The 20,214-nt window shown below is 41.4% G+C and overlaps 3 protein-coding genes across 15 annotated transcripts in view; 1 reads left to right on the forward strand and 2 right to left on the reverse strand.

Moving 5' to 3' along the window:
- slc22a31 (solute carrier family 22 member 31) overlaps window positions 1-20,214 on the forward strand; it is a 284,522-nt gene that overhangs the window by 194,765 nt on the left and 69,543 nt on the right. The window lies entirely within an intron of this gene.
- Window positions 1-20,214, reverse strand: part of ist1 (IST1 factor associated with ESCRT-III) — a 102,326-nt gene that overhangs the window by 48,787 nt on the left and 33,325 nt on the right. The window lies entirely within an intron of this gene.
- bdnf (brain-derived neurotrophic factor) lies at window positions 3,349-19,693 on the reverse strand. Of its 13 annotated transcripts, none has more exons than XM_074615523.1 (3): window positions 19,492-19,693; window positions 17,822-17,949; window positions 3,349-4,401 (listed from the first exon to the last, which is right to left on the reverse strand). In XM_074615523.1, exon 3 carries the CDS (start codon window positions 4,378-4,380, stop codon window positions 3,571-3,573), a length of 810 nt encoding a protein of 269 aa, XP_074471624.1. In that variant the 5' UTR covers window positions 4,381-4,401; window positions 17,822-17,949; window positions 19,492-19,693; the 3' UTR covers window positions 3,349-3,570. The 13 variants fall into 13 exon arrangements, with proteins under 13 accessions (XP_074471624.1, XP_074471586.1, XP_074471595.1 ...); XM_074615485.1 differs by having other exon boundaries at window positions 17,520-17,949; window positions 19,492-19,690; XM_074615494.1 differs by lacking the exon at window positions 19,492-19,693 and adding an exon at window positions 18,738-19,214 and having other exon boundaries at window positions 17,520-17,949.

Here is a 20,214-nt window from a genome sequence, read left to right on the forward strand (position 1 = left end):
TGGTGCCGTGTGTTTAGCCCACTGTAGGTCTCCTTGCCCAGCATCTAGGAAAAAGGTGAGGAAAGGTGCCCACTGTCATCCCAGTCCCATTATTATTATTTAACGATCACACAATCAGCAATCATCTGTGTGTTAGTGCATCATTCATTTAACAGCTGTGCTGCACCTGGATGCTCATAGCTCAGGGGATTGTTACATAACGTCCTGTGTATTGGTGACAAGGGACCAGCCAGAAGCTTCTTTGGCTATTTGCTGACACCTGGGAGGAATACTCTCTCTGCTGCCCTCTACTGGCTGCAGCACATATTGAGACTCCAGTACACAAATCTGCAGAAAACTGCTGCTGCACTGCTCCCTGTGGGCTGAAACTTTCAAGCATGATTCACCTCTGACCACACCCAAGGAGGGTGACAGCGGATGAACTACACCTGCTGTGACATCACTGATTGGGACGTGGTCAACACACTTGAGTGTAGCACCCGCATTTATTGCCCTTTTTTATACAATGGGCTCATTGTTTTTGTAAAAATATTCTGTTGTTTTTTCCTTCACAGCTCTGGGTCAAATAAATACTACATCATACTGTAGGATCTATTCACATGCATGATTTATGATCACAAAAGACAATATGGGCTTGATTCTGACTCAAAGACAACTCATCATTTTAGAGTACCTTTGATTAGTGGATGGCAGTTTTCTATCACTTAAAGGAACAGTGTGTAACATTGATATTCATAACTATGTTGTCATTGGTGTATAATCACCTGAAACTAAGAATCGTTGTGTTTCTGTTAGCTTAGAATAGATCCTCTTCACGGAGTCCGCCGTGTTTCTACAGTAGCCCAAAATGGACAAACCTGGCTCTAGCGAGAGTCATTCGTGTTTTTACGTTACCTGAAAGCCGGTAGTGGCTAAAAGGGAGCCCGCAAACTGGGGAAACTCTCGCAAGATTGTTAAGGTTAGGCATTGATCGCGAATAGTTTAAGTTAGGATAGGTTATTGGGCAGCGAGTCTTGCAAGAGTTTTTGTAAGTTTTTGCAGCTCTCAGATCAGATTTTGAAATTTGCAGGCTCCCCTCTAGACATGACCCTGAAGGCCATCATAGTTTGTGAGCCTCAGGGTGCACAACCGTGGTACTGCCAGCCACCATCTGACTTCCGTTGGCCCTAAAGTAGTTTTATTATGGTAAGGATGGCCTCTGGCGAACGGCGTTACCACGGTTTTGTACTCGGTGGCCAACATTACCACAGTCTTGTAATGGAGGAGTGAGTGGAGGGGTACTCAGTTGGTTGCAATCTGCAACCACACCACTAGCTGCGGCCGAATCCTACACACTGTACCTTTAAGCACTTTGAAAAAAAAATAGCCCGAGGATCCTAGTCATGATAGATGGAGCAGCTCAGAATACCTTGTCTAAAATACATTGCAAAAGGTTTGATTCATTGTCCTCTATGATGTTTGTGTTGTTTGAATTTTATTAAATAACTCCCATTCTAAGGTGGATTTCCTGAGAAAATCAAGGCAGAACAACTGCTTGTCTTCCTGTAGGATAATATAATAACTTTGTTAATTCTTACTTGGTTTGTGGAAGAAACCTCAGTACCTTTTATTATTATTGGGAAATTCATGACAATAGATAATTTGGGAGAAACTACTGCATGCTTGTCATCTTCCTCAGTGGTGGCATACAGACTCTCTAAGCTTCTGTATAAGAAAAGTAACTCACAGCGTCTTCGTCAGCCTCCTCTGGAGGATCCGAGATAAATAGAGAAGGAAGTGGAACATCTTTTCCTCGGCTCATGAAAAAAGTTTTCTCTTTTCAGAAATTTGTTTTCCAAATCTCAAAATGCCAGATCCGGTTGTCTTCGGAGGTCCCACTTACCTTCAGGTTGATGATGAAGAAGTAAAATGAGGTGGTTGGGTCACATGTGACACAAATATAAGACAAAATTTGAGCTTTCGATGAAGCTTTGAGTGTCTTCTCTTTCTGAAGTATGTCATATTATGTGTAACTGTTTCATGATATTAAGATGCAAAGTTGAACATGTTTAATTGTTATATACTGCGACCTTAAACTATGGCATCTAGACTTGGCAAGCTCACTATGCTCACTATAATCTGCTGGAGAGGATTTTGATACGAAGTTGCAGTCGTCTTTTAACCCAGATACCAAACCAGCCTTTTCCTTCTAAATATACAGCTGCATAAAATCTGCAATGATTGATCTTTTGTAGAAGATTTAAAGATGGCATTACCATGCACTAATGAGAAAATGTTGGGTGTTTATTTATAATGTACACAAATGTGTGTGTGGGTGAAGGCATCACTGTCAAACGCAGCCTACTTATACCAGTCTATGCTTGTGATGTTAAGTTCTTGAAGTATTACATGTGCAGCTGGAGTAACAACTAATTAAATCACTGAAAACCTGTGTATAAACACCAAAATATCAAAGGCCGTGCAGTAAGTGTGTGTCAGTAATGTGTTGCTGAGGAGCAGGAAGTGGTTTAGGAGCATTTTTCCACTTTTTCCCTTATCAAAGAGCTACAAAAATACAGGCTTTATATATATTACGCAACGCATCGACTCAAAATACAGTTTCTTGAAGCCTGTAAAATGTATTGAGCATTTGGGTCATTCATGATTTTAATTTGGTCGTTTTTTGGCAGCATTTGTGTGTGTTTGTGTGTGTATGTGTGTGCGCTGTGCCTTCCTCCCCTCCTGCCTGTCTGTATAATAAAGTTTATCCTGCTTGGAAATGCACTGTTGAAACTTTATCGACATTGATTTTGTTTTTCAGTTGCCTATATTTTTATTTCTTCAAATATTTCAGTTTAATATTGCAAACAACTTCACAACATACAAAATGAATAATATTAACCCAGAAACATGTCAATGAATAGATTTTATATATATATATATGTATATATATATATATACATATATATATATATATATATATGATTTCTTCTTTTTATATATATCTTCCTCTGGTGGGGATAAAAAAATAAACAGCAAAGCTTTGACAACAGCACCTTGACATAGTATGTAAGTCCAACATTACCTTGAGAAGTTTAGAACAGTAAACAGATAAATTACTTGAGAGGAAAATTGTTTTTCTGCTGAATATGTAAACGGAGTGTTTTTTGGTCAGCATCGTATCCTTTTTTGTAAGTGGAGAATTTTCTCAATTCACAATTGAAGCAGCATGCAAGCTTTTGAAGATGGAGCTGTCCTCTCTCATTCCTTGCCTGTTGTTTTTTTTCCCTTCATTTTCTAATTCTTGGCAACGTAAACAAATCACAATGTCTTGAGGGATGTGATATAGTAATTTAAACTGGGCGCAAATGACTGATCAGATTTTTTTTAATTGTTTACAAGGTCATGAATATGTTCAATAAATAGACTGTAGTATCACTTTTACTGTATAAACTTCATCTTTTTTTACATGCAGTCCATAAAATTTTTCATTTGACGGAATAATTTACCCTGTTATGTATATATACAAATAGATATTTTCTCTTTATTCTCTTTTTTAAACTCTTCAATAAAATCTATACATTTTATACACTATCTCCCTCTTTTAATGGTCAATGTGCATACACATGAAGTGTCTATCCTTATAAACCGCCAGCCGATCTTCTTTTTGCTATCCATGGTAAGCGCTCGCACGTAGGACTGGGTTGTCCTGCATTGGGAATTATAATGCCGCTTGTCTATTCCTCTGCAGCCCTCCTTTGTGTACCCCATGGGGTTGCATTTGGTCTCATAAAAGTATTGCTTCAGTTGGCCATTGGGGACAGGGACCTTTTCCATGACGGTAACTGTCTGCCCAGACATGTCTATTGCCGTCTTTTTATCCACAGCTGTCACCCACTGGCTAATACTGTCACACACGCTGAGCTCTCCGCGCCGCGAGGGATCGGAGTGTCGCCGCACCCTCATGGACATGTTAGCGGCATCCAGATAGTTTTTGTATTCCTCCAGAAGAAAGAGCAACGGCGGCTCCAAAGGCACTTGGTTGCTGATCATCACCCGCGAGTCGTACAGGTCGACATCCTTGGTCTCCGTGGTGACCACGGAGGACGGGCCCCCACCTCCCTGGCTCTTATCAGCCCCCTGTCCCAGCTGCGCCGCCTCCCCCTCCACCTCCAGCAGCTCCTCTATCACCTGCTCAAACGTGTCTGTGAGCGAGGGCAGCTCCCCGCGCTGGCCTGGCCCGCCACCACTCTGTGGAGTCCCGTGGCCTCGTGCGGCCGTCGCAGCGGCGCCCAAGTAGCCTTCCGTCCGGTGGCCCCGCATGCCCGGGGCGTCTCTCAGGGGCGCAGCTCTCATGCAACTGAAGTATGAAATAACCATAGTAAGGAACAGGATGGTCATCACTCTTCTAACCTGGTGGAACTGGAAGGGGGGGAGAGAAAGACAGGAAACAAGAGGGGAGGTGGGGAGGGAGAGAACCAGACCGTTAGTCAAAGAGCATCTTCAATGAACTTAGCTTATTCTTGATCCATAATGCACCATGGGAGCCTTTCTTCTTATTTACACCCTCTACTCTTCTGTCTCTGCCAGCCAAAAAGAGAGCCAGTCGTCGCTTTGGAATAATCACAAAATGTTTTTTTTATTAAACTGATATTTGGCGCCGTGTCATCAGTGTTTTCAAATTGTTTGCACACTGTAATCACTCTGTTCCTATGTGAGGTCTGGCTTAGATTTTTATATTTGTTGGCAGCCGCGCACGAAAGCTGTGCTGGAGCATCAAAGAGATTGCTTATTACAAAAGATAAGATCACACAAATAGATGTCACTACATCCTTTACAGGCTTGTTATTATTTATGAGCTTTTCTTTTACTGCTGTGTTAAACTGTTGTGTGTTTCCAGAAGGATATATAATGGCCACAGCTGTCATTCATGCCTCGATCATTGTGTTGTTTTGTCGCAACACAGTCTCATGGCAGTTTGTGAAATAGTCGTGAAATTGAATCTATTGTACATAGACACTAATTTCCCTCTTTTGTCATGATGCTCAGCACAACGCACGTGTCAATTTCCGCTCCAGTCTTTTAAAAATAAAACTACGTAGTTAGGATTAGGAAAAGATTGACTTGGTTAGGTTTATCAACAAAAAATCCATAGTTAGGTTTAGGAAAAGATTGTGGTTTGGTCTAAAATAACACTGGAAGTGCTGTAACTCAAGCACAGAAGTTACGTGACAAAAACTACTTAGTTAGCTTTAGGAAAATATCGTGGTTTAGGTTAAAATAACTCTGGAAGTGATGTAACTTAAGTGCGGAAGTTACGTGGCAAATAAATCAACTTTGACTTGTGGTTTCACACAGGACACAAACACCGGTCTCCTGGGGGAAAGTCTTTTGACCGACCCACCCATCCCAAACTTCTCCATACGCGGCATTCGCTGCTCTTTATTGTTCCCAGTTCACAATTACGTGGATTACACACAAATTGATTTTGTACTGACCATCACCAAAAAATTTGAAATTCCTGTCCATGTAAACGAATCAATACATTAAATTTCGTGACTATTTCACGAACTTCTGGGTGACTTGTCAGGTATGAAAGCTCAGACCTTCCCCTACTTTTTAAACCTCATAAAGGACACAGTGGATTTGCATATTCTTAAACTTTATATGTATAAGGGCAAGTTGTTTGATTGTATAATATATTAATAAGAAAAGTGACAGGTGGCAGATAATGGATTCACGTTGGGCTCCAAACACGTGAGGGTCAATTGTGAGCCGGTACAAAATTTGGCGAGGATGTGCATGTGTTGACATAAGGACATGGTTTTGTTTGTTTTGTTTGTTTGAAGAGTATTATCTTTTCACCCCGCTAACAAAATCACCATTATCAACCCTCGTGGACAGCACTTACCGACTGACTGACTAGGAAATGTTGTGTTTGTGTCTGCTCTGTCAAACAAACACAACTGCTGCACTATTATTTATCTATTTAAAAAAAACAAAAAACGAGTCTGTGCTGTAAGACAGGTAACATTACAGTCATGTTTGGGAACCAGGAGTTTGTTGAGGGACACTGTTTGTTTTTGGTAGGCGGATGGCGAGAGCACTGCAGGATGAACTAACAGGATGTCATGAGGAAATTGAATGACAGAAAGATGTGTCATCCTCCACTGCACTGTGAAGTACCGATGACGAGAAACTCACAAGATAAGCGAAGCACTGCCAGGGGGAGGGGAGGGGATAAAAGGGAGACAGGTGTAGCGGAAATACTGTAACACCCTTACCTTTGAGAAGCTCTAAGACTCACTGCAAATCAATGAATTGCTGGACATCCAACAGCCCGAGATATAAAAGCAACCATAATGAAAAGAAAATCTAGATCTTGCTTTCCACAAGAGGGCTCATTTAAAAATAGCCTGACCGAGGCTTTGACTGCACTCTGCGTGTCCCAACTTGATACGGGAGAACACGGCGAGCAAACACACTCCTGCCTTACGCTCAGTGACGGACACCAGGACCTTTACAGTAAGGGAGGAGCGAGATAACCCCACCTTAAAAAGCATTTGTTTCATTCTTAATTGGTATCAGGGGCCGTGGCTGCAATTAACCAACACCACGGTGACTGCCATAGAGATATCTGCTCTATAAATAGATGTGCTGGGAGTCTCACAGTCTCTATTCAGAATATCACATCCTTCTTCTTAATGAGCCACTCATTCCCAGAGCTCAGTGACGTGCACCACCAGAGTGTGTGCGTGTGCGTGTGTGTGTGTGTGTGTTAGGGGGGAGGGCGTGGGGAGGGGCTGGCTTGTGTGTGTTTGCAGGGAGATGGGGGTATTTTTCCTCTCACCAATTAAAACAACAATGAGGACAAAGCCAAGAATAAGGAGATAATCATCAATTTTTCATGTAAACACTGTTGTTTATCAAGCTTATCAAGCCCATCAGTGTTGTTAAGCTTTTGGTTCCAATAACAAGAAATCTCTGTGAGGCTTCCCAGCACAGAAAATCATGTAGGTTTACGGGATCGAGGCCAGTCACGAGCTTTATGTGTAGGATGCATTTAGGCTGATATTATTATCGTCATCAGCATCTTAAATGGTTCCACTTCCACATGACGGAAATGAAGGCAGAGGAGCTGATTACTGTTAGGCGTCAAACTTCATGCTTGGAAATGGTGCAGACGAGGAGTGCTGCATCTTCTGTAACAGACCACAGGGGTAATATTGCAGTAGCAGGGGGTGGAGAGAGTGCCGGCGTCATTTCGCAGCATAACAACCACAGATGACGTCTCTTCCAGGTCTCCATAGGGGAGAGAGTGGAGGGGAGGAGGTTGCTGGGGGTAATGCCACTCAACAGTGTGCAATTGCATGCCGCTCCCCCGGGTACCCTCACACCGGGAACAACAAAATGATTTTATTTCTATCTCTGTGATTTCCTGTTTCCATCAGGACAATCAATATGGCTTATGCTCTCAATCAACATCCTGTTAAAATGCGATAAAGCCAATGAATCATTTAATTGCTGTGGGACCGGTGGAGGATCTCTGGCTTATATCTACTGGAGGCTAAATGTGACAACTGATTGGTTTGCTCTTGTTTTATACATCCAGTGAAGGAACATTTTATGTGCACTGCTGGATTTCGCAGTTAATGAAAAAGCGGCTTGCGAGTTAACACAATGAGCATGAATAATAAAGCGGGGGAGGGACTACATATGGAGGAATGTTTGGAATAAAATGTACTTTCTCTCAGAGCCTCTGGACCAGCTCTGTGACGACTGGTTGAAAATATCTCACACAAAGAGGTGGTTGGGCACAGTGCCACTTCTTTCATCTTTTATCTTGTGTTATTGTTTAAAATATCATCTTTAAATAAAATCCAGATAGATCCCCACCAATCCAGACGTGTCACATAATAAACCAAGTGTCCAAGTATGACAGATCTTTTGACCCTAAATCACTTAACATGAGATAACAGAGAAGATAAAGCCTGCAATAACACGCCTTTATCCCATACAACACACCCAGAACAATAGGAGCAGGTGAGTTGTTTGGCTTTCTAGATGACCACCTGTTCATCTGCTCTGAGCGCGCGGCTGCATGGTGGTGGATATGTAACTTACCCTCACATTTACTCTTTGTGCCAGGTGGGGATTAAAGTGATAAATGCCTCCTTTGACAGATGCTGAAAAGTGTCTCTAAAGCATGAAAGGACTGGTATTATTACACAATCAGTAATGTTCCCCAGCCTCCCTGCACATGTCAGCACACTTTATGGCTTCATCTTCACAAGCATGATATCTTAGGAACCGTTAGGAGGGAAAATAAACATCAAACAGGAGAGATGAAAGAGGGAAAAATGTGCCCACTACATTTGAATAGAAATGTGTGACCTATAGCAACGGTCGCTCTCTGTGGGCATCTTTTGTGCAATTCCTCAAGAATCATGTGAGCTATTTACCTAGCAACATGTTTTGTCACGTTCAACATGTACGGCACACAATGCTCAGAGGAAAAAACATGCAGCACATGATATCAAAATGTCTACCTGAGGACCTCTTGTGTGCCACAATGCATCACTTAAGTAAAAAAAAAAAAGGCAATTAGAGTTGTCTGCAGTAATGGCTGACACATGTGGGAGCCCGCTTCCTTGAGATCTGTTTTCAATCTGACACAGTTTCAGAGCACGTTTAGTAATAGATGAGCATCACGGAGGGATTATACCTGGCCTCCAGGCCAACCCCGGCCACCGCCACAGACATTCAAATAGCTGCTGAGTGATCCGTGCTATCCAAATGAGTTTCCTCCCTCCCACACTGAGAGCAACAGTGGACAAGTGAAAGACTTCCAGCAAGCAACAACACACAGGCACTGAGGCGACACCTGGAATGTGCAAAACTTTATCAGCGTTTATCAGCACTCCTCTGAAATTTCCAATTAGAATCTTAGTTCATTTTAACCCATGAATCACCAACTCTGACACCTAACCACTAAAATAACCAGCAGTCTCAGAGCTCCAAACTAACTGAGCTGCAGTTCCACACTTTGTGCACTAGATGGCAGGTGAGACCGTGAAATAATAAGAGATCCTTCAATTTTCTCCCTCTTGTGAAACACGATAGATAGATAGATAGATAGATAGATAGATAGATAGATAGATAGATAGATAGATAGATAGATAAATAGATAGATACTGTAGATACATAGATAAATAGATAGATAGATAGATGGATGGATAGATGGATAGATAGATAGATGGATGGATAGATAGATAGATATATAGATATATATATATATATATATAGATAGATAGATAGATGGATAGATGGATGGATAGATAGATGTATATATGTATATATGTATGTATGGATGGATGGATGGATAGATGGATAGATGGATAGATAGATAGATAGATAGATAGAAACATAGATAGATGGATAGATGGATAGAGAGATTGATAGATGGATAGATGGATAGACTGATAGACGGATATACAGATAGATAGATAGATGGATAGATGGACAGATGGATAGATGGATAGATGGATAGATAGATCCTTTTTACGCACAGCCAGTTTGGGTTGTGCGTAATTGGAGGCTGCGCAGTAAAGTTCACTTATAAGCTGTTTAGTCACCAACTCTGACAGTAAATGTTGGCCCCTGATGTGCATTTTTTCGCAGAGTACATCATTAAACCATCGTCTACGTGTGCACTGCTATGATCCAGATATTTTCACACGGAGCTGTCAAAACCGAGCCAGCTTTCCACCACACTATAAATGGGGACTTTTTTTTTTTTAATCATTCTGGCCAGTAATTTGAAGATTCAAGTGCGAGCACAACACAACACCAAGAAGAAGAAGTAGATCCATGTAAGTTGGCCCACGTAGTTTGGGCGTTTAGGTCTCAGGTTTCCTATAAAGTCTTAATGAGTTCATCAAAGTTTTTTTTTTTTTCCTCCTCCAAAACAACCTTACACACAAACTGTCTGGAGTTTTGTTTATAATATACTGTATATACTCACACCCTGAACAAAGAGTTAGTTGTTTATGGGCAGAAAGTTGCTAAGTTGTTAAATGTTTGACTGATTTCACACACTGCTGGATTGGTTCCCACTTTGGGTACTTACGAGAAATACTAATAACAAGTTTGCTCCGGCTGCTAATAATGAAACAACAGTGGGGTGGTTTTTTTTTTCTCTCTCTCTCTCTCTCTCTTTCTCTCTCTCTCTCTCTCTCCCTCTCGAGATTACATCTGCTGAGCTCGTGCTCTCCTCTAGCTGGAAACCCAATCAACATAATAACTCCGTTTTTTATTAATGAACAGGAGGATAAGGTTACACATATCCCCTCTCGGGCTGTCTGTTCGCAGGAGAACCGGACTTGATCGAGCTACTTTTAGACCCCCCTCCTCCTCCTCCTCTTCATCCTCCTCTTCCTCCTATCCTCCTCCTCCCTCCACACACACACATATATGCACACACTTCAGTCTTTTTCTCAAGCAGCATCAAACAACGCCAAAAGTGCGTAAAACAAACAGAGAAACAAGCAAGACACATACCTTTTTTACTGCCCAGTCGTAAAACAGACCATTCAACAACAGGACAGTAGTGTCATCTGTCTGGGATGTTTTGGAAACAACTCCCTGAGTAAATAAAATTACTTTAAGCGATATTTTTTTCCTTTCTCTCTCTCTGTGTATACTCTCTCCTCTCCTCCGACAAGCTTCAGGATATATCTTCTTCAGCTTTGGAGCAAATAGATTAAATTATTGATGGTGGAAATTGCATGGCTGAGGTAATGCACTCCCATGGCTGCTGCACGGCTCCTGTGGAGATCGTCTGAAACTGAAGTTGTCGCATGCAGCAGCAGCAGCAGCACGAGAGAGAGAGAGAGAGAGAGAGAGAGAGAGAGAGAGAGAGAGAGAGAGAGAGAGAGAGAGATGAGGAGCCTCTTTGCAACTACAGTAACTTTACTACACAATGACGCTGCAACATGTGACCTGCTGCTGGCTGACTGGTCGCCGCCAAACTCCTGTTTAAACAGCCTCGAGGCGGAACTATTAATGCAGCTTTCAGCGTGCGTAATGTGCCTTTTTTGTTTGTCCGCATATATACCGTGTTGCAGCCTTGCATTCACACACACCATCATCATGTCTGGCAGTATGTAAAGCACCAGCCAAGACTCTTCCTCTTCCGTATTTCGCTCACTCACTGAGGCCAAAGAGGTGGCAGCATGGTTTTATTTTGAAGGTTTGTGCGTAACAAGTCGTGATAACGCTGCGTGCCATTTAGAGGTGGCCTATTTGTGTAAAATTAGATATTCAGAGAATTTAAAAATATTCTTGCACTGGTCTGCAGGTATAGTGAGGAGGATGTGTGCTTTATATCAAAATATGCTTTAGGAAAGAAGGTGGAAAGTGGAAAGTGAGTGCTTTCCCCACCATTTAGGCATCCTACATCCTTGATAAAGCCCACAATCTTCTCATATAATGTCCTCTATATGATGTGAGTCATTTCTATAATAATAAACAAATGTCATCTTTAGAGGAGGTTTATCATTTTGTAAGCGGTTTTAAAACATATAATCTTCTCATATAATGTCCTCTATATGATGTGAGTCATTTCTATAATAAACAAATATCATCTTTTGTAAGCGGTGTTAAAACATTTGGATGGCAACAGGCAACTGAAGGCTGACAAAGATGTGAAAAATGAAAAAGAAGGTATTTGAATGGAAAGTGAATGCTTTCCCCACCATTTAGGTATCCTATACATCCTTGATATAGCCCACAATCTTCTCATATAATGTCCTCTATATGATGTGAGTCATTTCTATAAAAATAAAATAATATCATCTTATCATTTTGTAAGCGGTGTTAAAACATTTGGATTGCAACAGGCAACTGAAGGCTGACAAAGATGTGAACTTAGTGAAAATTCTCCCTTTGCTTTTTAAAGTGAGCCATCTCCACAACAGATGGATGACTCCCCTGCATGTGCTCTGCAGTGTAGTAACCAGCTTTTCACAGGTTATTATTACCAAATGTCAGCTAAACATTTAAATGATATAGGCCTATACAACAGAGCTTTTTGCTTGTTGATGCTCTTGTTTCCCCTCTCGTCGGGGAACAAACTGGGAACAATTCATTCCCTTTTTATAATGCAGAAATTCAAATAAAAACGTCAGTGGAGCCACAACCTTTCAATGGGTGATGAACGCTTGGAAACTCCACCTCTGATGAATACAAGAGTGAGCATAATGGGGAAATAGCAGCTCATTATCCTTGTGACTTGGCCCCGGTCCAGTGCAAAGATTTATTGTGATGTGTTTGCTATATTGCCATCATGATTCTTCCCCTGCACGAGCTTATGAGCTGGAGAGAGCTCTTGTTTGGCATGTAGCAGTATGGGAGTGGATGCTCACACCTGCTTAATGAGTCACTCCCACCTCCAACACACCCGGGGACATGCCAAGATAGATATAGCCCTCCCCGAAGGCTCACAGGAGGTGAGGGCAAACTCTGGATGACAAAGAGTTGCATCAGCAATCACTGAGCGACATGACTCCAAAGAGGATAAAAAAAAAATGCACACTGCACAAGGGGGCTGTTCCAAACAAGTAATTCATAAATAAATCACTTGGCATCTCATTAGAGGAGCAAAAACAACAACATGGTCTCTCTCATTTCTGCTAATACAACACAACTGAAGGTGGCGTATCAAGAGAAGTCTTTTGGCTTGCATGTGAGGACTGGATTTCTGAATGAAGTGAATAAAATGTAGCTGGGAGCAAAAAAGGGAGTTGTGAGCAGGGTATGTTTGACCTCCATTGAGGGGTCAAACAGAAGCATGGCAACCAGGAGTCTTTCTGAAAACATCTATTTCATCTGGACTGAGGCGTAACATTTCTTTAGGTTTAACATTTCTCAACACAACGATTCAAACTATCTGAGGAGTTCATGTTATGTGGCACATTTCTACAGGTTTTAATCAACCCCATTCCTGGTCCAAACACACATGAGTGGCAGTAACAGTTGGGTATAAGTCTCTCCATACATCTTTCACAACCTTTTCGCCTGTTTTGTGCAAGCAGAAAGAAGAAACAACCACAGGAGCTGACAACACGACACACACTTGTATAACCTTTCAAGGCTTCTCTTGCCAAAATGCAGCACGATGCTGACAGGTCCGCACTGCCGAAAGCTTCACTTAACAAGTAGAATTATGCCTCCTTGTGCCGAGAGAGGAACCGTGTAACGCGGGACAAAATGACATTTTGTGAAATGTCATTTTCACTGGGGGATAAAGGAAGGCGACGGGGGCATTTTGATCAAAGTGAAATTGCATTCCTCCTTTTTCGAGAAGCAAACGCGTCAACTGAGAAAGCATTTTGTATGAGGTCGGATGACGTCAAACGAGACAGAGGGGCGAAGCTGGAGAACAGTTGAGAAAACTCCAGACTGGTAAGCAGGTAAAGCCAGTACAGGCCTTTTATAAGCACTGAGGGAGCGAGGAGTTAATGTCATCCCTCCTGTGATGAGAATAACCTTTATTGTAATCATCAGGCAGAAACAGAGGACCATATACACACACTCCTCCCTCCACATCCTCATACAGCTGATACATTATTTCTATAGTGGCACAGACTGCAAATCACTCCACAGCCTATTAAGCCTCTCTGTCTCTGTCTCTGTCTGTCTCTTTTCTTGGCTCATACCTCCCCCCCCTCTTCCTCCTTCTCCCTCTTCTTCCTCCTCTTCCTCCCCCCCCAATCCAATATCACCACAGCATCAATAACCTTTGCATGGTTCACTGCTGAATGAAAACACACCAATCATGCCACAAAATTACTTGGAAAATGCTGAAATATTTGTTATTATGAGTAGACTCCAGAAAGCCAGGCAGTTTTCATTTGCTGCACAAATGAGGCTGTTAGGAAACTAAATCAATGGCTTGAATATGCCTCCTGCTTTGGTTTAATATGACATATCCTGCCACCATATGCAGCTGCAGATACATCTCATAACAAATAAGGCAAAGAAATTTAGTTTTTTTTCTTGGAAAAATGCAACCTATAAGGAAGTCCAAACCATGCTTTTATAGTTAATCTGACATGAGGAAATACAAAATATATGTTTTATTATTATGGGAAGTTGCTCAGTGCTGCATGTTCACATGCTGACACACACACACACACACACACAGACACACACACACGCACACATGCTTGTAGTCCCGCAGTGGTCCGACAGTATAAGATGTCTTTACAGTCACAATAACTGAGTATTAATAACTCAACGTGGGCTCCATCACTGTAGAAATCACAATCACGCCACTGTGACGAATAATAATTAAAGGTTCAGCCTCCTGCCAGAACTTGTTTAAACAAGCCTGTTAATTGGATGAAGGTGTTGGTGATGAAGATGGTGATGGTGATGGTGGTGACTTAAGCATTAGCAGCAGCAGCGACGGCGGCGGTAGATGGAGCCTCCATCTCCATCATTATGATGAAGATGATGAATTTTTTCGCTCAAAATAGTGCGATATCGTGACGCGCTTCGAGCTGCGAGTCGCCATCTATAGCCCGAAATAATCAATAATAGCCTATTTATAATTTAACATCCCCTTGGATAAATAGACATAGTTATTACATTTCATGAATGAAATGGTAAAAAAAAAAAACTATGCCAACCCGGTTTTATTAAAGAGACAACACCTCATTATTGATATTAAAAGAAAATCCTTAATTCGAAACCAGATTTGAGCCAAATCCCTTTAGCTCCCTCTCAAAGCGCACGAATTGATCGAAAAAAAAGCGACACACAAAGAAAGGCCAACATTTACATTATGGGAAGAAAAAGCACATTGTATAATATTAGTGTTAATCCGGATTTCTGCGGAATGCATTTATTCTTTTTTTTCGTTAAATAGACAGAAAAAGAATTTCATCTGATTTTTTTTTTTTGCAATGAAACCTACCATCAGGTTTGTTATTGACGCCCACCTCAACTCTGCAGAGCTGAGAGTGCAGAGAGAGAGAGAGAGAGACAGAGAGAGAGAAAGAGAGATGAGAGAGAAAGAGAGAGAGAGAGCAGAGAGAGAGAGAGAGAGAGATGGAGAGAGAGACAGAGAGACAGAGAGAGAGAGAGAGAGAGAGAGAAAAGGGAGATTCTCGGTAAAGATAACACACGCGGAGACGCACGCACAAGCGGCGAGCGCACGCAGGCGCACGCCCGCACACAAACACACGCAGCCCCATTTATGGACTGATCCGCTGACGTACATTGCAGAAAAGTGCTATAAAAAAACCTTCATACATACAAAGTGTGTCGTGCCACCCCACAGACCCCTCCTAACCCGCCTCCGCTCCTCATCCCTCCTCCTCCTCCTCCACCCAACACGCCCACGCCCACACCATCATAATCCCACGTCTCAGTAAGAGAAAAAAATAATAATAATAATATTAAAAATACTGCTACATGGCCAGAAAATAGACATTCTGCGAAAAAAAGATTATATTTATAAACACACATAGGAAAAGATGCTACAATAAAAATAATCTCTTCTGTGAATATAAAAAAGGGCCAAATATTTCTTTAAAGTATCACAATTTTTCCTGATCTTATATATCAACTCGTATCGTTTCGTTAGATTAATTTATGATTGCTTATAATTTGCGCAATAAACGCTTTTGTGGTAATAATGAGCCGGAAACGTGTCTATTATAGTTGCGACGCAGCGTTTATTATAGGAGCATTTTTATGAATGTCGGGCAGCCTAATAAGTAATATGATCTATTTGGGTTTCACTGTCATATCAAATGAGGACTAATAGCCTCTAATATGCAGAAACCGATCCGCGCGCATTATGCACATTGGAGGGGTAAACTGAGCGCAAAACGCCGGCTGGAGAAGAAATCCCACAATTCAAATGCAATTATGAATTTATATACTGGATATATTCGTTTTTTTGTGGAGTATTTATTTGTAAAACGCAGCCTGCAAAGAGAGGAGCCTTGATTAAAACAGGACTGCCAGTGGGCGTTGGGGCTTTTCTCTCTTCTCTTGCAGTTGTTTTTGCTTCGTCTTGGATCAGAAAATCTTAAATCTTTGACCAGAGGAAGAAAAAAAAGAAGACGAGAGAGAGAGAGAAGGAGGAGAGAGAGAGAGAGAGGAAATAGACAATATCCACCGTTTCTGCATCGGTGCGAGACCAATTTTTAAGGTTACAAGTCCTCCAAGGAGAGCAGAGAAATAAAAATCCCAGAGTTTTGTGTGATGATCATCTAAAAAAATCTCACGTGGCACATTTTTTTACGCGTGCCTTTAATTTGGAATAAAAAAAAGAATAAAAAAAGAAAGAAAAAATCGATGTGCCTCCAGAACAATTGCGTATCTTATCTGCCTCCATCACACTCAGCCATAACATCTGTCAGTGGATGCTCTCTGACCACGCCCATCTTTATTGTAATTTTAACACAGGAAATAATAATAGAACAATTTGTATATATATACTGTATAAAGGAGAAACGCGCTCCGGCGAAGAAACTAAATTACACCAAGTCGAGTACGATTAAGAATTTAATTTTAATTTTTCCATTATTCATTTAGTCGCCTGACAGACAGACAGGTCGACACACAGAGAGGCAGTGTGCGGACAAAAGAGGGGGGGAGGGGGGGTAGCAGGTGAAGTGAAAAGCACCTTATGAATGAAACCGTGGAGCGGTCGTAGTAAAAACACAAGTGATTTGATGGCGATGACGGGAGGAGGAGGAGGGATGAAGAGGAGGAGGAGGAGGAGGAGGGTGGAGGGGTAAAGAGTAGGGCTATTTTTGGTCGATAACAAAATCCAGAGGGTTTGACATCAAGACAAAACATGAATGCAGCAAAGCAAACAAGAAAAATAAGCACCAAATAGAAATAGATGGATAGATAGACAGATAGATAGATAGATAGATGGAGGGTTTTTTTCTCTCACATTTTGCATCATATGCATCATCAGTACTCCAGCTCTTCTTCGTGCAGACTGGAAAGCATCACTGCAGCGTCTTAAGTCCCATATTGGGAGCATGATTAGGCACAACGCAACGATTACGCAAATTATGTTGCAGCAGGCATGTTGTTCGGAAACTCAACACAAAAAAGAAAACGCTCCAAAAAAAGCATGTTTAAAATAAATATCCCAAGCACGAAATATGCTGCGAATTGAAACGCTTCCCATCCATGACTCAAAGACTATATATATGAATGTGCACGCACCGATCCTCTATAAATATCACTTCAATTTTTAGAAACAAAGATATTGGTTCACCTGGATCGGATTTCATCTCGGAGTTATTTCGGTCACACAATGAAACACACAATGCTAAGGCGAAAGGAAAGGAAGGAAGGAAGGTTTGCATGCTGTGTATAGTTTTATAAAGCCGAAGTTCATTTGAGAATAAAAAGAAGAAGCCAGAAGAAGAAGAAAAAGCCCAGTATATAAAGACGACAGGGAACAAAAAGAGTGACATGAAAAAAACACTGGATTGTGCTCTTACCTTTACAAGGGCTGACAACCACTATGTGCGTGGTTAGATCTCCGCGACCAAGACTTGCATGTCCCAAAGTTTAACGCAGTGTGGGGGGGCTTACCGACAATGTGGTGTGCACAAGACCAGACGAGCCTAACATTTCAACTTTCACAAATATACTCTAGAAAAAAAAATATTATAGCTTCTCTTTTTAAATGGCAAGCTCTTTTCTTTCTTTCTTTTTCTCCTTTTTTTATTCTGTTTTTTTCCTCCTCCTCTCTTTATATCCTCTCTTTCAGACCACAGGCTTTCCTCAGAATAAAGCTTACCAAAAAGTTGAAAAAACAATCCCAGGTTTGGCAAAAGGGGGGTCTGTTTGGAAAGAGAGAGAGAAAGAGAGTTGGCGTCCACTCGTCGGTTTAGTCCATGCACGACTCCGGTGCCTCTGTCCAACGTGCTGAAAGCATAACACAGCCAGGGTAACTATGAGGGGGCCAACACAATATCTATACTTTTTTGTTTGAGTGCCCACTTTAAAAACTGCTTCTTATTTTTTCTTTCTTTTCTTTTTTTTTTTTTTTTAACTCTGCTGCTTCCCCTTCTTTCGTCTTGTCACGTGTATCACCCCCCCTTTTGCCAAAACCAGTCCTGTTAATATTTGATCACATGTTGGTCGGACATTTCCTTCCCAGATAACAGCACCTATATATCACACAAAAACGCCGGTTCAATTCAGTGTACAGTCGCCTCTCAAAAAAAAAAAAAAAAAAAATCCACTCTCCTCTCCAACGCCAAATGACACCGCTGATACTGATCCCTATTGTTCTTAATGTAAAGTGTCACAGGTAAGTGGCACATGTTGCTTTTTCCCCCTCACCCATCGCACACAAAAAGAACATACATACATGCATAAAATATAAAGCCCCTCACTGCCAAAGACTCACATCACATCCACACATTTGCGCGCAGACATAACATTTCCTTACCTCTCTCCTCTCACTGTACCGGCATAATAATCCTGAGCCGAAGAAGAAAAATGCCACACAATCTTTTTTTCCCCCTCTCCACACAAGCTTTTGTCAACATCACCAGACATCTCGATATCCTGAGTTTCTCAAGTAGAGCCACTGAGTCCAACCCTTCCAGCAAAATGCCAGACTAAACAGCCAAGCACCGACTATTTACTGCTAATCATCCTTATATATATATATATATGCTGTTGTTGTGTTTCCATTTGCTACTTACCATTATTTTTTCCCCCTACACGCTGTCCTGGAGATAGAAGTGTGTTTAATATCCACTCACTCCAACAGATGCTGGTAGGTAATGTGTCTTGTTTGAAGTCATCATAGGAGAACTTCTGCTGTGCTCAGTAGATATCGCCCACCACTTCGCTGACTTATGAATCTAATAACCCTTTGCAATGTCGGGCGTGCTTTAAAAACAAACTCTCTTATAGGCAACACCTTGGTGGCTCTACAGTATAATAAAGACAAATATCAACAAGCATCCCGGTTTGTCAGAAAAAAAGCTTGTAGAGATATATACGTAACACCCTCGCCCGGTCAACGCCATTAGGGGTCTTACGTGATTGAAATAAGCGACTGGCAAATCCAAGTTTATGGGGACACACCATCAGCTTCCTCCTGACACTGATCGCTCGTTCACTGACTCAAATCTTTACCAATCTGCATCCAATACATCAAAACTTCTTCCATATTCACGTGTTTTTGTGTTATAGACTGTTAACTCCCTCTTTTGGAGAAGTGCCATATAGGCCTATTACGCATAAACTGGTCATTTAAAGATGTTTTTTCCACAACACAAAAGTCGCTTTTTGTCTGCATTATAATATCACATTAAAATAGCGCCCCTGTGTCTGTGTGCCTGTCAAGTTCTTTGAGGAACTTGTTGCTGCTCAAAAAAAAAGAAACCCCCCCTCTGCTTTTTTTGTTTTTTTGTTTGCAGGATAAAAAAACACTCTCACATATATACTTACATTGTCAAATTCTGATATACTGCGTATTTTCCCCCGGATAGATATATCAGTTTATATAAAAAAGTTAATCCACGTCCTCCAGAAGCGAGAGATTACAGAACAGAACGTTTAAAAAGAAGCCAAAGAATGATACTTTTTTCGTTCTGGAATATCTGGAAGTTCGAAGATCGAATCTGTTTTTTCAGTAAAATTCCATCAGTTGCTTCTGCCAACACTCAGCCATCTGATTGTTATGCAGTGACGAAGCGCTGCGCTTGCAAGTGAAGCCCCAAATGTACTAAGTAACATGAGTAATAGGTGAGATGTTGTCTGACTCTTTGCCAGCAAACCCAAAACTTTCTCTAGAGGAGTGTTTGTAAGGAAAAAGTGTCATTTCTTGTTGGTATAAATGATTTTTTTTTTTTTTTTGTGGTCATAGTTTATGGAAATCACGCTGCATGGGTGGCGCGTTATTGGAACCTGTAGGCGTGCGTCTGCGAGGAACCAATAAGCACCAATCTGACACATCCTTGGACTTTCTTTCACAATACAGAACAAACAAAGCGTTAAAGGTGTCATTCAGACATGACACCCCTGGCACCTTTTCATCATCATGTGTGTACTAAAAAAATGCACTGATTTGAATATGTCATCTGTGACTTTAGAGAGGAAAAAAAAACATGCAAGTTTCTGTGTTGTCAGTGTCACTTGTCAATATTGTACCAACCAAAACTTCTGACACAT

This window comes from Sebastes fasciatus, chromosome 2 (assembly GCF_043250625.1).
Source record: "Sebastes fasciatus isolate fSebFas1 chromosome 2, fSebFas1.pri, whole genome shotgun sequence".
Taxonomy (NCBI): domain Eukaryota; kingdom Metazoa; phylum Chordata; class Actinopteri; order Perciformes; family Sebastidae; genus Sebastes; species Sebastes fasciatus.